This window comes from Balaenoptera ricei, chromosome 2 (genome assembly GCF_028023285.1).
Source record: "Balaenoptera ricei isolate mBalRic1 chromosome 2, mBalRic1.hap2, whole genome shotgun sequence".
Classification (NCBI taxonomy): domain Eukaryota; kingdom Metazoa; phylum Chordata; class Mammalia; order Artiodactyla; family Balaenopteridae; genus Balaenoptera; species Balaenoptera ricei.
The window spans coordinates 77,998,293-78,019,841 of record NC_082640.1 but is presented as its reverse complement, the minus strand read 5'-3'; the positions used below and the strand labels follow the sequence as shown (position 1 = coordinate 78,019,841).

The window sequence follows — 21,549 nt, the reverse complement described above, 5'->3', positions numbered from 1 at the left end:
GTGAGACATATGTCAGAAACAGGATGGCATATGAATTTTATGACATGAAAATATAACTGCAGAAATGAACTATATCATCATCTAGTAAGTACTGCTAATCTAATGTTATAAATATTATGTGGATTTAACTCAATTAAACAGACACTTATAGACCATCAATGTGCCCCCATTCACCGTTTTTGTGTCACAAACTATGCTAGGATTACAAAAAATGGAGTAAAATATAATTTTCACTTTCAAAGAAATCATAATCCAGTAAAGAGACAGCATATAGACCAGCATTCCCCCAAGGTACTCCAAAGAATTCTGTTTTGTACGATATTGACAGGTTAGCCAGAAAAATAGTGTTGAGGCTCCAACAGGTTTGAGAAACACTGAGTAGGGCTTGTCAGAGTCTTTAATATGCTAAGTGTCTTATGAATCTCCATCGAACACCTTTTCCCAATATATATAAACACCTCATTGGAAACAGTATTCCTTGAAGTACCAAACTAGAAAATATTTTTATAGATCAATAAATGTTATATATAGCAAGAGTTCTAAACCATCTCCACAAAGGATTCACTTTTGTTTCCACGCTATGAACAGACCCATGAAAGGGATGGTAGGAGGGAGAGCCATGGTAGAAACGACACTGAGGAAGGGTACTAATGCTTCCCTCTCCCAGAGCGAACCCAACAGTGATCTGATTTCCCAAACAGAGGGTAGAATATAGTATTCATGGCTTTAATGCCCTGACTCAACGAGGATGCCCTAAATATTAAATGATCAACTATGGGTCATGCAGGTGGAGATCCCTGCAAGACAGGTATACTGCACAGGCATTCCTAAATGGTTCCAATTTCCAAAAAAGTTGGTATTCTCTAAGAAACTGACTTTTATTTTTAAAATAGCAACAACAACAATGACAACAATAAACCACTAGGAGAGGGGACATTCCTTATGTGAGAAAATGATTGTTTTAGTGAAAGAAAGTTGCTGTCTCCTTCTGTCTCTCCTATTAGTTCTAAAAGAACAGAGGGAGCAGAAGTATATGAGAGGTCCATATCATGCTCTCTGCTTCTGAAGGATTCTCTTTAGTCAAGAGGGGCTAACTCTGGAGAGGTAAAACTCTTTTGATTGCCAACAGTAATTTGGTATTGGTTTCCTGCAAGGAGCGTGGTGACTCTCTTGCTGCTTGACTGTTTTTGTTCTTTTTGTTGAGGGTGGGAGGAAGGGGGACGAGGAAAGCAGGAAGGTCCTTACCAGTCATGGGAAGCTATGGTTTTGTTCTTCAAAATTCAATAAGAAGAGACACTCAGCTGGTCCTCCACTTCCCCATCTGATCCCAAAAGCCAAACCTCTACCATTTTTCATGTGTATTGTACCCTTTAGCTTGTTCCCCAGGTCTGCTTCATATCATACTTTCAGAAAGACTGAGGAATCTAAATTTCAATGGAATGGTAAATTTGGGGTAAAGACGTGATGCTTTCTTAGGTTACTTACTGCAAGGACTGCCCTGTCTCGTTCCACCAAGTCTGCAAGCTTATCCAACAGACGTCCTCTTTCTGAAGCATCCATCCTTCTCCACACTGAGCCAAGAGAGAAAGCCAGGCGGGCTGCCTGCACTGCTTTGTCTATATCTGCCTGTTAGAGAGGAAGAGGCACAAGTGAAGAGAGAGATTGCTACAAATAAAGGAAGAACCATCTGCTTTCACAAAAAAGGTGATGAATGAACATCAGTGGTGATGTCTGGAGAGCATAAGTTTATTGCTTTGTTGTCTGAAGGTAGTTATTTCATGAGAAATTTTTTTCTAAGACAAACATACCTTGTCTGCTTCTTGAACTTCACACACCTGTTCTCCTGTGGCTGGATTATAGACAGGAAACACTCTCCCACTTTCCGAGTTCTGCCACTCGTTGTTAATAAAAATCTAAGGGAGTAGACAACAGAATGGGATCCATGAGACAGGTGACAGGAAGTCAGTCAATGGTGCCGTATTATATGGAAGTACCATAGTAGTAATACTTGCTCTGTATGCTTGCTGGTATATAATTAAAGTATAGAATTTGAAGTGTTACAAGAAACCCTTGATCATTATGCAGTCCAGCCTCACCCCCAATTCAGAAATTTCCTTTGTGGTACTTTTAACTCAACGTCATCCAAAGATTAAATATAATTCTTACCTTTAGTGAACCTGTCAACTACTGAGAGAGTCAAACAAGGAAGGAAGGATAGACAGTCTCACATACATACAAACCATACACTGAGATTGAGAAAATATTTATTATAGTCCAAGCTCTGGCCAATATCCCAAAAGGGTAAATCGTGGATCAAACTGACAGTCATCCGGCCTTAGCTACTAGTTTCTCTGTCAGAGGCATAAGTGACTTCACAGGGAAATCTGAAGGGTGCTGGAATAAGCATTTGCCTGATTTATAGTCAGATCCTGAACTGAGCAATGACTCTGACCAAACCAACTGGTGAGTTAGACAACTTACATGTGTAAATCCAAGTTAGATTTCTTTCCTTTTGCTGGGTAGGCTATGTGGCTCAGCAAAGGGAAAAGGCCTATAACTTTCAAATGGGTCTCTCTAGGATTTCTTAAGAGCCTTGGTTTCTTTATATAGGAAATGAAGATTATATTAAAATGGCAAAGAAATGGTTTAAGAAATTATTCAAGTCAATTTCTCAGAAGATTTGTAAGATATGCATTAACGAAGGAGGGAAAATATAGGCAAAAACATTTAAAAAATTTTATTGATATTAAGAGAGAAATCCAAACTAATATTTTTAGACTATGAAAGCTCAAAGAATACACAAAGATATTTTACTCTATAAAATTTATGGCACAACAGTGAAAATTTCTGAACCTATGCACCATTCAGTAGTCAGTCAGTTTAGAACAAACACAATGATAAACTGATTTGCTACTGCCTGGCATTTTAATAATCACAAACGAGGCTGAGTGTAGATCTACAATTTAAAAAATTAAGTTCTAGATTATGCCAAAGCTTTGCTTTTTCCTTGATTTGATAAAACAATGAATCTGTGTTGAAGGAGTCTTCTTTTCCTGAAGGCTTTTTAAGATAAAGGGGGGCGTGGTGGAGAAAGACCTTAAACCTGTAAAAGCACTTAATACAAATGTACTGAGCACAAACACAATGACCTTGTAATTAACAATTTTTTTAAAGTTTTTACGGTGAATGTCTAAACATGCTTAACATACTGTATTCATTTGTATAATGTATTCAATAAATGCATAGATATTTCTAGACACAGGAGAGGCAAAGATGATTAAGAGTTCCAGCCTTCCAGGGTCAACAGTCTCTAGTAGTTCATTAAATACTCACAACAGGGCTTCCCTGGTGGCGCAGTGGTTGAGAATCTGCCTGCCAAAGCAGGGGACAGGGGTTCGAGTCCTGGTCTGGGAAGATCCCACATGCCGCGGAGCAACTAGGCCCGTAAGCCACAACTACTGAGCTGCGCATCTGGAGCTTGTGCTCCGCAACAAGAGAGGCCGCGATAGTGAGAGGCCCGCGCACCGCGATGAAGAGTGGCCCCTGCTTGCCGCAAGTAGAGAAAGCCCTCGCACAGAAACTAAGACCCACACAGCCAAAAATAAATAAATAAATAAATAATAAAAATAAAGGAATTCCTTTAAAAAAAAAAATACTCACAACAACCCTAATGGCAGGATTTTATTATCTCAACTGAAAATGAAAAAAATTGAGAGGTTGAAAGTCCGAAGAAGCAGGTTCTCATCGTGACTCTGATTCAAAGTCTGCTGCTCTTTCCACTACACCGTGGTTTCCAGGACTGCTCAGCCCAAAGAAACACAACTAGTTATGTCCAAGCCTAAATCAGATCTATAATTCTTGGACTCCTGATCTAGTTCTCTTTTCACTCCATTTAACAAATTTCCTAACATTTCACAGCACATCAAATCTGCACACGCCTTTGAAATACAATATGATCTCAAAGGTAGCAAAAGAAAAAAATTAAGAGGTTAGTTTCATTAAAGATTCACTTCTAGCGATTACCAGGTTTAAAGGAGAATGGGTCTTGCCAATATTCCTTATTCCTTTTATTCACTATTTGACTGAAACTTCTTAACCCTTGGAACATCATCAGATCCAATTATAGTTTTAAGCTTCTTTGTTGAACAGTTCTAAATGTTATGTAAGGATTGATATTTCATGACTTTTATTGTTTCTTAGAGGTCTTCCAAAGATCAAAGAGAAAAATTACTTATTTTTTAATAGAATAAAATTCATTCTCTTACTGTTATCATTTAAGTACACTGATCGTTTTATCAATCTAAAATACATTATGGGATCTTAGTTAGCTTTTCCTGTATCTTGAAACATATTGCTAATTTCATCATTCTTGGAATTATTTCATCACTCATCAATTATTTCCAACTATGCTTAAAACAACCCTAAAATAATAAGGAAACAAAAACATTATGGAACTGTCTAGAAATGAATAAATAAATACAACCCCACTATTTCATCATCCTTTGGTTTTATTATTGTATTATCCAAAGTAATGCATTATGTCTCAAAAGGGTATAAATAAAGAAGTGTGGAGACACCATCTTTGTCATATTCTTTTTACCTTTCATTGAACACAGTTAAGAATTCAGAATTTTTCATTTCTGTCCATAATGAGAAAGAGAAGAAAATTAATAGAAAAAGACATTTCATAACTGTTAGATGAGTCAGAAGCTGAAGGCAAAGAGACAGAAACACTAGAGACTGCTGATGAGGGTGAAACTGACTGTATAAGCAAAATCTTGGACTATGAGTCTTTAGGATAAATAAATGCATTTTCTCCAAATTAATAATCAGGGAGCAAACAAGATACTTATCAACACAAAAAGGAAATATGATAGTCTAACCCAACTAGTCATTCAATAGAAAGGACTTAATAATTTAAAACCATCCTGTTTTGATAAAAGAACATGTAAGAATTCTTTTATCTTTCATGATATTTGTGGGTAAAAATTTACTTGATATGATTCAAAAATGGACAAATGCTGAAGGTAGGTGTATACACAAAGGTGACTGGGAGTACAGATATTACGTAGAAATAAAAAAGTTCATTGGATTGATCAATCTAATTTACATTTATAAAACTAAAAATGAAAATGTTTTTGTAATTATGGAACAAAAATGGCCATGCTCTTTTCTACAAAATTATGAGCCTTCAAACTTTTCAATAGTATTACATTATGATAATACAAATGCAAGAAGAACCAGAAGTAACAGTAAGATATAACCTATAAGAGATGTGTTTAAAATCTGCAATCAGTATTTATGGCATAAATATTTCCAGTTTCAAACATGATGGCTGATGAGTAGTTAGTTGCATTCAAAGGCCATTGTTCACTTCATGTACATATACCTCCAATACCAGGAAAATATGGAAGAAAAATTGGTTTTATTATGTTTAAATTCTTGCTCTGTTGTTTTCACTGTCTCTTTACTTTCACTTTTCTAAATTTTTCATAAAATAACTTAATTTTAAAACTTTATAGCCTCCATTGGACCCAGATGGTAAATGTGATGACTATTTTTCCTGGTATGCCAAACATTAAAATATTTCATATTTTTACTGTGCTATTATTTTTTATAGACCTAGCCTTATGACACTTAAAAAACAAAGGAAAGCAAATTCCTCCAAAATACCTGAAGGTTTTCATCTTCTCTGAGCAATTTCAAAAGTTTTGAATGCTGTCCAAAGTGTTCTTCTCTGACCAGGGCTCCTTAAAGAAACAATATATCTCAGGGCTCTAGAGGGAAAGGACAAGATGATCCTGGAATACTGTGGTGCCAGAAATCAAGTACATGCTCAAAAACTGATGGGGACATATCAAAAGGACACAGCAGCCAACATGAAGGGGCTCCCAATGGCCAATACTGGGACAATTTAAGCAACAAAGCAAATAGTGATAGTAATGGATTATTACCCAAAGAATAAAAAAGGCATCCAAGAGTCCAAAATGATATAAATTTTTTATGAATAAATAAATGGGGGATAAGGAAAAGCTGTTCTTAACAGTAGAATTCAAACTAATAGCTGTCAAGGAATGATGGAATTAGATTATCATCATGTGTCAAACCCCACAATAGTAATTGCTTCAGGCAAATATCATCAATGGATGGTAAAATTAGTGGGTAAAAGTATAATGAAAAATTGGATGTTTATGTAGTCTCAAAGTATCTCCCCTCAAGACGCTTATTAATGACAAAGTAGAAGATAGTAACTTATCATTGGAGAAACTTGGCATACAGCACCTTAACCAAGTGATCAAAGTTAACATCACCAGTAATGGGACAAATTGATCTTTCTTAACATTTCATCTGCTTGTCCTACTGATAATTAGAAAGCTGTGTTGAAATCTCCCACTTTGGTGGTAGATTTGTCAATATATCCCTTAGCTCTATCATTTTTATACTTACAAATTTTAGGTTATTTTATTAGTGAATTTAAGTGGAACTATTAGATTCTCTGATAAAACAAAACCATTTATCAATATGAAGTGACCCTCTTTATTACTAATGAAGCTTTGTGTCTTAAAGACTATTTTGTTTAATATTAGTAAAGTCACGTAAGCTTTTCTTTAGTATTTTCCGGATAGATCTTTTCCCATCATATTACTCTCAATTACATCTTTATTATTTTCATGTGTCCCTTTAAATGATGTATGGCTATGTTTTATTTTATTCAATATGAAAATCTCTTTTAACTGGCAAGTTTAATACATTTGTATTTATTGTGATCATATTTTGGGTTAAATAATGTATCGTGTGATATTTGGACTTAATGCTTTTTATTTGTCTTGCTTTACTTTACTTCCTGTCTTCTCCCGTCCTGCCTCTTTTTTCAACTTGACTAATGTTTGTTGTTTGTTTTATAATTTAATTTCCCTCTTTTATTGGTTTGGAAGTTGTATATGATCTTTCATGTACATGAACACGTACATCTTTCAAGAACATGAACATCTTTCATGTTCTTTCACTGATTATCTATGATATTTTATCATGCATATCTAAGAAAATTAAGTATAAAGTTAATATATATCTTAACATTCCTCCCAAACAATTACAAGGGCCTTAGAACACAAAATCTAATCACTCTTCTCCAGGGGCATGTTATAAAATTATTATTTTATACAGAGAAGGATTTCTTATATTTAGTAAGATTTAAAAATTTTTATTCTCATGATTTCTTAGAATTTCATTTAGTAAATATTTGTTGGGGGTAAAGTCTCAATTCTGAACATATATTTATTGCACCCTCATACTCAAAAGATACTCCCAGAAGGTTACTCAATTCTAGGAAGACAATCATTTTCTCACAATACTTTGAGAATATTATTCCAATATTTTCTATCTTGCAATGGTGTTTACAAGAAATCTCTGCTGTAAATCTCTGGTTATCATTTCTTTGTTGATGATTTGCCTCTTCTGTCTGGTTGCTTTTCAGATCTTGTCTTTGTCTCAGTGTTTTAAGATTCATCACAATATGTCTATGTATCAATTTCTTTTTTATTTTGATAGCTAAGCATTTTGCTTGCAGCGTCTCTGAGTTTTTGTCTCTTATAATTTCTGAATATTCTTAATCACTATCATCATTTCCTTGAATATCATTCTTTCTATTCTCTGCTCTGGAACTCCAAGCGTTATACCTTTTTAGTCCATCCTCAATGTCTTTAACCATTCATATTTTCCATCTCTTTTTAAAAATATTTTATGTAAATATAGCTTTGTTGTGTTTGTAAATGTGTGAAAAAAATACTCTTCTAAACAATTCAAACTATACAGGAAAGCAAAGAGAAGGTTAAAAAATCACCTCAAATTTCATCATCCAGAAATAACTAAAGTTCACATATTCATGACCATCCTTCTAGACATGTCTCTAGGCAGATATACACACATACACTATTTTACGAAACAAGATCAATTTTACATGAGCTTTAGAATTTGCTTTTTAAAAAGTTAACAATATGCTACAGACATTTTTAATGGTTTCTTTGGACTCCAATGTGTACTTCTGTGTGTATGTATATAGGTGCGTGTGTGCACGCACGCATGTGTGTGCATGGGTGTAGCTTAATATATTCAATCAGCCCTCTACTGAAAGACATTTAAGTTGCTTCTGTTCTTCTCCTTTTTCCTCTGTGCTGCAGTTGAATAATTTCTTCAGATCTATCATTCAGTTCTCTTTACTAGGGTCTAATCTGCTAATTTCAATGTTTATATTTTTATTTCTAAAAGTTCTGCTTTGTTCTTTTTCAAATCTGCGTGGTCTTTTTGTTTTTGTATTAAAAATTAATACTTTAATTTTTAGAACAGTTTTAGGTTTACAGAAAACTGAGCAGACAGTACAGAGAGGTCCCATATACCTGCTATTCCCCTCCTCAGTTTCTTCTGTTTTTAATATCTTGCTTTAGTGTTGTACATTTGTTACAACTGATGGACCAGTATTGATAAAGTCCATAGATCATATCAGGCTTCACTTTTTGTGTTATACAGTTCTATGGGTTTTGAAAAATGCATAATGTCATGTATCCACCATCACTTAGCACAGAATAGTTTCTTCACTGCCCTAAATATCCTGTGCTCCACCAATTTATCCCTCCCTGTTCCCCCTAAACCCCTGACAAACACTGATCTTTTTTACTGTCTCCTTCATTTTGCCTTTTCCAGAATGTCATATAGCTAGAATCATATAGGAGGTAGCCTTTTCAGACTGGTTTCTTTCACTTAGCAATTTGCATTAAGGATGCAATGCATAAAAAATATTGCATCCTTCATGTTTTTTCATGGCTTACTAGCTCATTATTTCTTAATGCTGAATAATATTCCATTTATGGATGTGCCACAGTCTGTTTATCCATTCACTTTTTAAAGGACATCTTGGTTGCTTCCAGTTTGGAGGAATTAAGAATAAAGTTGCTATTAACAGCCATATGCAGGTTTTTGTGTGAACATAAATTATCAACCCATTTGGGTAAATGCCTAGGAGAGTGCTGGATCACATAGCAAGACTATTCTAAGCTTTGTTAGAAAGTGCCAAACTGTCTTCCAAACTGACTGTACCATTTTGCATTCCTACCAGCAATAAATGAGAGCTCTTGTTGCTTCACATCCTTGTCAGCATTTGGTGTTGTCAGGTTTGTTTTGTTTCATTTTGTTTGGATCTTAGCCATTTTAATAGATGTTCAATGGCACCTCATTTTAGTTTGAAATTCCCCAATGACATATGGTGTTAAGAATTTTTTCGTATGCTTATTTGCTGTCTGTGTATCTTCTTGGGTGAGGAATCTTAGATCTTTTGCTCATTATTTAATTGAGTTGTTTTCTTAGTGATGAATTTCAGAGTTTTTGATATAATTCGGACACAAGTCCTTCATCTAACATGTGATTTGCAAATATTTTCTGTCAACTTGTGGCTTGTCTTTTCTTTCTCTTTTGCAGTACGTTTTGCAGATCAGAAGTTTTTCATTTTAAGGAAGTCCAACATATCATTTTTCCCTTTCATGGATCATGCTTTTAGTGTTGTATCTAAAAACTCACTGCCAAACCCAAGGTCATCTATATCTTCTCCTATACGATCTTCTAAGATTTTTATAGTTTTGCATTTTACATTAGGTCTATGATCCATTTTGAGTTAATTTTTGTGAAAGATGCAAGGTCAGTGTCTTGATTCATTTTTGCATGTGGATGTCTAGTTGTTCCAGCACCATGTCAAAAAGACTATCCATTCTCAATTACTGCCTTTACTCCTTTGTTAAAGATAATTGACTATATCTGTGTGGGTTTATTTCTGGGCTCTCTATTCTATTCCATTGACCTATTTGTCTATTCTTTTACCAATAGTACATTGACTTGATTACTGTAGCTTCACAGTAAGTCTTGAAATTGGGTACTGTCGATTCTACAACTTTTTCTTCTCCTTCAATATTATTGGCTCTTCTGCCTTTCCATATAAACCTTAGAATCTGTTTATTGATATCTACAAAATAACTTATCAGGATTGTGACTGGGATTGCACTGAATCTACAGATGAAGTTGGAAAGAACTGGCATCTCGACAATACTGAATTTTCCTATCCATGGGATATCTCCCCATTTATCTAGATTTCCTTTGATTAATTCCATCAGAGTTCTACATTTTTCCTCATAAAGATCTTGTACATATTTTGTTAGGTTTGTACCTAAGTATTTCTCTTTTTTGTGGCAATACAAATGGCACTGTGTTTCTTATTTCAAATTCCAAGTATTCATTGTTGGTGTATAGGAAAGCAAATGACTTTTGTATATTAACTTTGTGTCATGCAACCTTGCCATAATCACTTATTAATTCCAGAGGCTTTTTTTGTTTTTCGGGGTTTTTTTTTTTTTTTTTTTGGTCAATTCTAGGGATTTTCAACATAGAAACCATGTCATAAGCAAGGACAGTTTTATTTCTTCCTTCCCAATCTGTATACGTTTTATTTCTTTTTCTTATCTTAACTGTATTAGCTAGGACTTCCGGTACAATGTTGAATAGGAACTCAACATTGAAGAGAGAATATTTCCCAGTCATAGAGGGAAAGCATCTAGCTCCTCACCATTAAGTATGATATTAGCTATAGGTTTTATATAGACGTTCTTCATCAAGTTAAGGAAGTTCCCTTCTATTCCTGGTTTACTGAGAGTTTTTACCATGAATGGTTGTTGGATTTTGTCAAATGCTATTTTTGTATGTATAGATATTATCACATGATTTTTCTTCATTAGCCTGTTGATGTGACATATTACAGTAACTGATTTTTGACTACTGAACCAGTCTTGTACACATGGAATAAATTCCAGTTGGTTGTGGTGTATAATACTTTTTAAACATTGTTAGATTTTATTTGCTAATATTTTTGAGGATTTTGTATTTATGTTAACGAGAGATATCAGTTTGTCGTTTTCCTTTCCTGTAATGTCTTTCTGGTTTTAGTATTAGAGTAATGCCGGCCTTATAAAATGAATTAGGAAGTGTTCCTTCTGCTTCTATTTTCTGGAAGATATTATAGGAATTGGTATGCTTGGTAGAAGTCACCACTGAAACCACGTGGACTGATGGATTTTTAATGGGGGAGGTTATTAATTACTGATTCAATTTCTTAAACAGATATAAGTCTATCCAGGCTTAGCCAGTATAAGTCTCCATCCTCAGCTCCCACCATCAACTATTCCTTCCTTTTGTGTCTCTTAGGTCAATCTCAGGAGAGTGGCAGTTGATTGGGTTCCAGTACATCTTTTCAAGCCAGTCTTCAGATGTAAATTAAATGACTGCCCTTGGGTCCAAACATCTGGAACCAGGAAGCAGAAAGTCATGCAGTACGGTTTGAGTCCATTTAAACTCCAAGTCCTGGGTCAGGATAACTTACGATCAAAAGAACCATGGAAAGGCAGGCAAGAAGTGATGACTATTTCAGGACTTGGTGCCAATTTGGTAGATGTTGGGATTTTAAATATATATTGGTAATGTCTTTGGTTTTGGTGTCAGGGTAATGCTGGTCTCAAAGAATAAGCTGGGAAGTATTCTCTCCTCTTTAATTTTCTGGAAGAGTTTATGTAGAAGTGGCATTATCTTTTCCTTAAGTATTTGGTAGAATTCACCAGCAAAGGCATCTGGGCCTGGAGTTTTCTTTGTGAGAAAGTTTTTTTAGCAACAAACTCAATTTCTTTAATAAATATGGAGCTATTCAAATTTTCTATTTCTCCTTGTGTGAGTTTTAGTAGAATGTCTTTTAAAAAATTTGCCCATTAGTTATCAAATTTGTGAGCATGGAGTTGCTCATAATATTCCTCTGTTATCCTTTTAACGTCCATGATGATTTCTCTCTCATTTCTGATATTAGTAATTTGTGTCTTCTCTCTTTTTCTCTTTGTTAGCCAGGCTAGATGTTTATCAATTTTATTGATCTTTTCAAAGAACCAGCCTATGGTTTCATTTATTTTCTCTATTGTTTTCCTGTTTTCAATTTCACTGATTGCTGGTATAATTTATTATTATTTTTCTTCTGCTTGACTTAGGTTTATATTGCTCTTCTTTTTCTCGTTTGTTAAGGTAGAAGCTTAGACTATTTATTTTCTAATATATATACTCAGTGCTATAAATTCCCCTCTAAATACTTCTTTCATTGCATCTCACCAATTTTGATAAGTTGTATTTTCATTTAGTTCAAAATATTTTTAATTTATCTTGAGACTTATTCCTTGATCCATGTGTTATTTAGAAATGTGTTGTTTAATCTCCAAATATTTTGGGATTTTTCCAGGTTATCTTTCTGTTATTAATTTATGGCTTAATTTCACTGTAATCTGAGAGTATTTTTTTATATGATTTCTACACTTTCAATTTTGCCAAAGTGTGTTTTATGGCCCAGAATGTGATCTAACTTGGTTGAATGCTTCAGTGTGAACTTGAGAAGAACGTGTATTCATGGAGGTTTAGTTTACTATTCCTAGAACTAGTATTGGCATTTTGCTTCTAGAGAAAACTCAGCCTTTGCATTTTCCTTCAGCCCCTTGATTTGTTTTCAGATCACTGTTCTTTTAAGTAAGCAATACATTAAAAATAATATATGCAAGGATAGCTGCTCCCACTATTTCTATTTAATATTGTAATAATATCTGATATTATTAGGTCAAAAGGTTGAAAATAAAATAAGTAGTATTTTCTTTATTTTCAGACGACATGATTGTGTAGAAATTCCTAAAAAATCTACCAAAAAAGTACTAGAAGTATAATTTAGCAAAGTCCCAGGATACAAGATCAATATACTATCAACAAATCATTGGAAACTGAAATTCAAGTACATGTATTTACTCACACACATTAATTCATACAAGAGCTAGTTGCATTGTGATTGAAGGATCCTTTAGAGTATGATAGTTTACTTTAATGCCAGAAGTGGAAATCCTGGGCAGCAACTATGAATCTTTTAAATGATGTAAATTAAAAAATAATAATCTAAAAAAGAGTCTAAAAAAGAGTTAATGGATCTAAGTTGCAACGCAACCACTTCATAAAATTGAGGGAGCTGCTAAACCCTCTCACTCCTCCTCTGTGAAACAGGTTTGATAGAACAAAAACAGCGTGAGTTCAAATTAAGTGGGGAAGGAATAGCTGAGCAGAAATTTGATTTCACAGAAAAAAACTGCAAAATGTTCATTAAAGGCCTATTCTAACCAGGGAGCTGTTTGTAGGTACCACTGAAAATCTACAGAAGATGTGTACTCTGCTGTCCTGGAGCTTATAATCATGTTTCAAAGACAAGATTACTTGCAGGAAAGTTAAATAATGTTAAGACACTCTATGATTTAGTGCCAAGATGAATGGTAGAGATAAGCACCACAGGAGTTTGCTTCAGAGAAGGGAGATATTGGTGTGGGCTGACATGTTAGAAGAACACTTCAGGGAAACAAGAAATAATGAGGGAGTATGACCTGGGGTAGGGAACGGATAAGGTAGAAGAAAGAAACTCTATCCCTAATAAAATTATTCAGCTGGCCTCATCAGTCCCTCCTCCTTGACTTCAGCTCCTCTCAAAGATTATCTGATACCCGGGTTGAAGATGTGTGACAGAGAAGGAAGAAATACAAGTTTAGCTTCTCTCCTTCCCAGCTAAAAGTCCCCGGACCCTACAAGTAGCTCCAGTGGCTGAGGGCCCCAGCACTCTCTGCACTGGCCTCTACCACAGCACCGTCTTCAGAGCGAGCAGGGTACCTTCAGGCAAACAGGGCCAAAAAGCCATGAAAACTCACAGTCAGAGTAAATAGGTCAGAAACACATAAACCTAGTCAAACAGAGTCATATAAAGAAGGAAGACACGAGAAAAGAGAGAAGAATTTTTAAAATATAAACTAATCACATTTAATAGCAGCAATTAAAGGAGTGAAAAATACTGTAGAGGAAACAAGAAGAGGAGACTTTTAAAAGATAAGGAAATGAATATTGAAAAACAGCGTTAGAAAACATATTTATGTTTAAAAATACAGTTCTGTTTGAATAGAAGAGACTAAGAAAAATAAGCCTTATTGATTTCACACTGAGAAACAATGAACTGAGAAGGGAACCAAGGATGAAGGGAGGTGGGGATGGAGGGAAAGGGAGAGGGTACGACAGGGAAAATAGACAGAGGTGGAGCTCATCTGTCATGAAAGTTCAGGTATTCAATATTTTGAACTATTCAGTGCTGAATGACTAGCTTTCTTTTCTTTTTGCACCATGAAAATACTGTTAGAAAAAGCAATTAAAGCAAGACCAGCTAGAAAACATTCATAGTCTGTGTCATAAGATCAATTTTATAGCCATATACTTGCATCATCAGAATCCTACTATTTGCAGACATATACCGTGCTTGGGGTCCTCATCAATTTCTGCATTTTGCTAGTATCCCATGCAATGGAAAAGGAATTATACTGTAGGGGAAGTGTGGTATTCCTTGGGTAGCATAATCCAGATATTCATAAGTATGTGTACTTGGGCCAAAAGGTTCTCAGAAGCCATGCAAAGAAACGCAGAAATAAAGACAAGGAGTCCCTGGAGATCAGTAGGGACTTTTTTGTTTTAAAAAGTCTATTCTAAACACAGCTGAACTCATGAGGATATGTCTCTTAAAATATGGGTTTCCATGGTCTCTTCCTATTGAACACCCTCCCTTCCCTTCTTCCCTTCTTTTCTTATCTCCTTCAACAATTTTTATTGAGTGCCTACTCCCTTCTAGGCATTGTGCTCACTAGTGTCTCCTTAGATTTCTATATTTTCTTTCTTTTCCAGGCTGAGCAAATTATGTCTTTCAGGCTAAATATATCTGTCTGTCTCCAGTATATGACCTCAAGAGTATGAGAGGGCTAAAGGGGTTCCTGTGCCAGTCATCCCAAAAGACAAAGGCCAATGCTTCCATGTAGAGCACCAAAACACATCCAAATAATTTTTTTAGGAGAAAATAAATGACTCACATTACTGATTTGCTTGTAGAAAACAGACCTGGCTAAAATAAACTCAATTGTGTATAATCAGGATACCTACCTACTCTACTGTCCCACGATTCCCATATCTGGGAATGCTTTTCACATCTGTTTTAGGAAAAGTAGTAAGACAACAGTCAACTGGTCTGAGCAGCCTTATCAGAGCCACAGTGAATTACAGCATTTGTTACTCTGTTACATGTTGAAGCAACATGGCATTAAAGCCAAGTACACACCAATGTCAGTTGTGACATATTCTCAAATTGGCAGAAACTTTGCTTGCCATCAGTGATATGGCAGAAGGCAATGGGAATTGCTACTGGTAATGGTTAATGTTCATTTCTTCCTGTTCCACTTTCTATAAACAAGGTAATGCCTATACAAGCTCATTACTGTAAACTGAGCACATTTAAATTGGCAGTAAAACCAGAGTATTTACTCTAGTGCACATATAAAGTGCCTCATCCAATGTTTTGGAAATGTTTCAAGTTTTGAAACCAAGCAGCTGGCAGCTTTACAAGCCAAACCTTACACTTAAATCACTCACTCTGGAAAGTTTTTTGGTGTCCCGTGTCAGGTAGTACCATTCAGCAGACATTCATTCCCCACCCCTTGGATTCTTTTGCAATAAATTTGCATTCATGGGGCTCTTATAACTGTTCCAGCACCACAGACTCCAATGGCTGTTGATTAAATGTATATATCCTGTGCGTTTAATCTGACTTTCATTATGGCCACTTCATAAAAATGCCACAGACTGGACAAGCGATGACACATAGCAAGAACCTGGAATCCCTGCAAAGCCTCAGATTAGGTTTTTTTCTCCTTCTTTATTAATAGTGACCATTTTGTGGCCTAGCTCTAAATCAGCAAAAGTATTTGACAGCAAATGTTCCTATCTATGGATTATATATAACCCGTCCTAAACACTAGATGAAAAAGGGATAACCCCAGGAAAGGAAGGGCTGGCTTCCATGTAAATCATGTTACAAATTGGACAACACCCAGAGAGTTCATTGTTCAGCCTCAATTGTGAAGGCCATTCCCATTTACTATTCCCCTAGAATCGATGTTAATTAAGGCAGACTGAGACCATAAATCAGCCTGGGAGTTTACAATGTAATACAGCATTAAACATACATATTTAAATTAAAAGTAACTGATTAACCACAAGAGTTTTTCCAGAATTGGCCGAGGCCATTTCTTTATATGAAGACATGTCACCTTTCATTTTTGTGAAAAGGGGAAATGAAAGAAATATTATCTTCTAAAAAGGTGAATTAAGGCTAGTAAATGACTCATGACACTAGTTATTGGGAGGAAGGGAGGAGCTGAAAAGAGAGGGAAAAGAAGAAAAAGGACAGTCATGTGTGAAGGGGAGTGTCTTTGTCCTGTCTCCCTTAAAGTTATTAATTTTTCTGTTATTCACAATCACTATATGGTAGGCACTATGCTAGGCACCGGGGATACAAAAATAAATAGGGTCAGCCCCTGCCCTTGAAATAAGTGTTCAGCACTGTAGTGGGGGAAGACCAACACAGGAACAGCTCCAATGGTATGACATGGTAACAACATTCAAAAGTATTATTGAATACCTACTATGAATATGCTTTAAGGATAATAGATTTTATATTCTAATTTTATAAAACACTAGACAAGTAATTTGTGTGCCTCGGAGAAATCCAACCAAAGAACCACACCTGCCTGATAGAAGCCAAGAGAACATCCTTCTGAGGAGAGGACTTGGGCTTCATCAAAGAAAGCACCAGATCTCTGAACCCACAGTTGAAAAAACAGAACTGTTTGATAAGTAAGTCCTTCTCCAAGACCTGTGCTAACAGAGCACACCTACACAGGCCCAACTATACCATGAAGACCAAATTTGTTTTAACCCGAAGTATATGGATAATACACATTCAAAAAATAATTCTGATTATTAACATTATTAGGTACCCACCATTTACTGAGCATTTTCACTATTTCACTTAATCTATATAACAAATCTGTGATGTAGGTATTTTCCTTCCAGATGAGTAAACTAAGATTTATGTTACAAGTCCAAATTTATACTGCAAATAACTTACAGGGCAAAAATGTGAACCTAGGTCTCCCGAAGTGAAGTACAGAGCTTTTTCATTCCTCTTAACATTACTGGTTTCCCCCCCTCTTCTCTGCTGAACTATAACAGTAAGTTAAAGATCTGTGTTCAGTTAGGCCAAAGGCAGTAGAAAGAACATAATTAGGAAATTTACTATAAAGTCAGAACTGAAAACCAAATGGATCAAGAGAATAATGATGAAAGTTAACATGTGAGTGCTTACTATGTTCCAGGCACTGTTCCAGACACTTTACATGTATTAACTCATTTAATCCTCAAAATTACCACATGAGATAGGCACTGTCATCATTTCCACATCATAGGCGAGGAAGTGGAAGCTCAGCTATGTAAAGGAACTGGGGCACGGCAGTGGTCCTCCTTTGACCACTACCAATTATGTAGTTTGGCCATTTTATAGCTCATTATTTAGACTGATTATGCCTGGGGGTTTATTTATAAGAGGATACCACTTTAGGGCTTCCCTGGTGGCGCAGTGGTTGAGAATCCGCCTGCCAGTGCAGGGCACACGGGTTCGAGCCCTGGTCTGAGAAGATCCCACATGCCACGGAGCAACTGGGCCCGTGAGCCACAACTACTGAGACTGCGTGTCTGGAGCCTGTGCTCCGCAACAAGAGAGGCCGCGATAGTGAGAGGCCCGTGCACCGTGATGAAGATTGGCCCCCGCTTGCCACAACTAGAGAAAGCCCTCGCACAGATACGAAGACTCAACACAGCCAAAAAAAAAAAAAAAAAGAGGATACCACTTTAACAGTTCTATTTTCTTCCACAGCGAAAGGAGGAGGAGGAGGTGAAGTGCTTGTGCTCCGGTCTTGGTTTCACACTAAATGTTCGGCAAGTCTCCCACCATCCCTCTTCCATCTATGACAATACCAGACTTGGCAACTGAAGACAGGCTCATCGATGGCACCTGTGATACAAATCCTCTGTCCAGTCCCTTGACAGACTTTGATAATTGATCATGACACTTCCCAGTTAAACTCTTGAATACTTTTCAACATGGCACTTTAGAAAGCTACTACCAATTGAATGGAAGATGCCATCTCTAAGGACTTCCTAGTTCTAATACTCTGCCTGTCTGAGGTACTGGGTATAGAACACACGTGACCACCAGTGGGCGCTCAACAAGAGAGTTTATCAGAGGTCCTGTGACACTGTAGATTTGTTTTGTTCCTTTTCTAAGTGCAGGTTGATGTTTCATAACTACTTGAATCATATATCTCCATGCCCATAGCCTACTCCATCCTCCAGGTTCAAAAGTTACTGCCTCCTTTTCCAATTATGTCATATACTTGAACACGCAACTAATGTGCTAGAAAGATACCATTTGAAAAAAGTGAAATTTAGGTGGAAAAAAGTCCTAGAACAAACATGTTTAAACTTATGCAAAGTGATCACCAAGAACAACTGGAAACAGCTCACCTCCCGCAAAATTGGTTTTAGTTTCTTATTGTGAAACTATGCAGCATGCCAAGCTCATACTTTAACAGCTAAGCCTTATTAAAGTACTATTTTTAAATGCACTAATGAATGAATATCTTTTTTCTTGGTCTAAATATAGTAAAGGCTGCTTTAATCAAGAAGAGACAGATTCAAAGAGCTGGAAAGGGCTTTAGATACAATCTATGCAGAAGGAAAGTGTTATATAAATAAACTTGTCAAAAGAAGTCCAATGACTTGCCCATGGTCATACAGCCCATTAGTGGCTGAATAGGGACTGGAACCCAATATCCTGATTCCCATCCCAGGGCTTTTTCTAAATTTAAATTTTGTTGATGTTTCTTTAGAAAGAAGATTTGATGGTCGACCAGGAAATATGAGCACCTCTTTCACAATGTCTCCTTAAAATTATTCAGCACAAGGAATTTTGTTTGAGTCCTTTTTTCCTTCAGCACAATGAACACGGGTGACAGCAAAATACTTTTTCATTTTCTTTCTTGAAGGCAAAATGTGCTATGGAAACAGTGGTGATTTACATTCCTAGTGGATTCCACTCAGAGGTGAGGTCCTGGGACATTTTCTGCATTCTCCTCACATGCAGAAGCAGGAACTTCTGCCAGAGGACAGCAGCCACACTATTGTCGTCTTCAGAGAGAAAATTATTTTCCTAGGCTTATTAAAGAAAAGTTTTGTGCTCTTACAACCACAGGGCTATATTTGAGGGTCCAGGAAGGGGACTTCAGAACCAATCCCTATCCTAACGACCTTCCACAGAAGGGTTGGTTTTGGATGCGCGGAAGAAAAAGGGAAGGGCCAACCTTGCCTGATTTAGGAGCTGGTTACAAATTCACTGCATCAAAGTGCTTCCTTTTTCATATGTTCCTTTCTCTGAAGAATCTAGTTATCAAAACAGGCATCAAATGCCAGTCTTTATGAAACGATCACAGCTACCTGGCTCTCAGTTACCTCACCCAGCTAAGGGAATTAAAATTAAAATTCATAATGGCAGTTAGTTAGGGACATACCACACAGGCATTTGGAAAAAACCTGTGAGTACAATTTCCTTCTGTAATTACTTCATAGCATCCTAGAATTCTGAGAACCTGGTCAGGAAATGTCATCTATTTCCCCATCTCACAAATTTTATTCCCTTCCTGGTGGAATGCTTTTAAGAACTCTAACAAGGACAATACTCCACATGCCTTCTGCCAAACAGAAGTGTCCCTTCCCGAACCTGAAAGGAACAGACATCTCATAGCATCCCAGAGAGGTGGCCTGAAGTATGAATGAAATATATGGTTGTGTCCCTGGCTTTAAACAGTAAAGATGATAAAGGCAGGCTTTTTGAAAGCCAATTCAAGATGACTGGGTTGGTTTATACAATTTTTTTCAAAACACACCACCAGGATAACAAAGTAACATGCAAGTCTGTTCTCCCCAAGACAACTAGAGAGACTGAAGTTGCTTAATTATTCAACAGTAATGGTAAGATGTCATGAGGGTCATGTCTATGTATGTAAAACAAAGTAGGAAATTCATTGAGCACTGAGGTGATTAATCTTGCATGTACTTCTTTATCTTCCTTATAGAACAAACTAGAATGGAAGTACTAGAGTTGAAAGATCTCCATTTAAAATCAGTCTGCCTTTTACCACTTGTGTAATCCTGAGCCATCTAAAATAGACTTTGAAATTCTTTGAGCTTTGTTTCCTTTTCTATAAAAGCAGAAATAAGGCCTGTTCCTTGCAGGGCTATTGTACAATTAGGTGAGATAAAATGTGAATGTGCCTAAGGCTTTGCTGGCTAAAATGTAAGTTTCTGCCTTTTCTAAGTTCCTTGAAGAAAGGTCTCCTGGCATCATTTGGATTCCCCCCACATTCTAACACAGCACTTAACATGCAGACAGTTTTCAAAAGATTTAATAAATCATGTTACTGGGGAAAGAAGCAAAGGTGGGATAAGGAATTCAGACTGGCTGTCAACAGGAATTTGATTCTTCTAAAAATTGCTTTAATTTGTTTTATAAATCTCAGCAGTTACTTGGATAAAGATTCAAAACAGTGAAGCTTAGCCACGCAAGCCAAGCCACATCACTTGGCCACTTCTGCAGCAGGAAGACAGTCAAGGACAAATCAGGCTTACCACACTGCCAGCCCACAGCAAAGTGGCCGTGACAGTACAGAGAGGCTGCCATGAATTTTCTAACTGGAGAATCTAAACCCCTGAGGAGTTCTCAAAGCAGCAGGCATTAATAGGAGTTAGGTGTAAATAACTTCCTATCCTCAATGAATCTTTGACATAAAGCTGCCATGTTTTATTTCAGTAATAAAATGTTTTGTTTTTTTAATAGTAAATGCTTCAAATGATTTGTATTATATCCTGCAGTAGATTATGCCTTGGCGAGTTGAATTTTACTCGGTTTGCCGCTAAACTGCTTTTGGTTCATCAAAGGAGAGTACCAGACAGCAAATCAATAACCAGACTGATCTATTTATAGGAAAAAGTTCAATTACTTTTAATTAAGAGTGGAAAGAAGTAGTTTGAGGACTTGTCATACCTTAGTTATCTCCTTTTACATGATTGTTCCATTGTTTCTGCTGATGTACTTTATAAAGAGATTTACGGACAACAAAGTACAGACAGCACTATCCTTTAACTATATAAAATTAAATTCCTACTGTTATAAAAAATTATATTGATGATCACCTCAGTATGCTACCTTGCAAAGCTGGTAGCCTTTAAATATTATAATCAAAGGCAATAAAGGTATTTTTAACTTTAATGAACAAAAATCCCCACCTTATTTTACTTCTAATTAAGAGGACACCTATATAAAATAAAACAAAGAAGCAAATGTCCAGATCACTTATGGGGTGAGAGGAGAAGCTTCCTATTGAAATATCTAGGTAGTGAGAGCAAAAGTGGTCCTGTTGCCTTCCATTCTTCGCTTTGCTTCACGCCAAAACATCTGGCTAAAAAGTGAAAAAACAC

The 21,549-nt window shown here is 36.2% G+C and overlaps 1 protein-coding gene across 1 annotated transcript in view; it reads right to left on the bottom strand.

Moving 5' to 3' along the window:
* ALDH1A2 (aldehyde dehydrogenase 1 family member A2) overlaps window positions 1–21,549 on the bottom strand; it is a 96,396-nt gene that overhangs the window by 58,021 nt on the left and 16,826 nt on the right. Inside the window, exons 2-3 of the mRNA XM_059913181.1 lie at window positions 1,809–1,913; window positions 1,486–1,626 (exon numbers count right to left, since the gene is read on the bottom strand). Of these exons, the coding sequence (XP_059769164.1) occupies window positions 1,486–1,626; window positions 1,809–1,913 (246 nt within the window). The remainder of the gene's footprint in view (window positions 1–1,485; window positions 1,627–1,808; window positions 1,914–21,549) is intronic.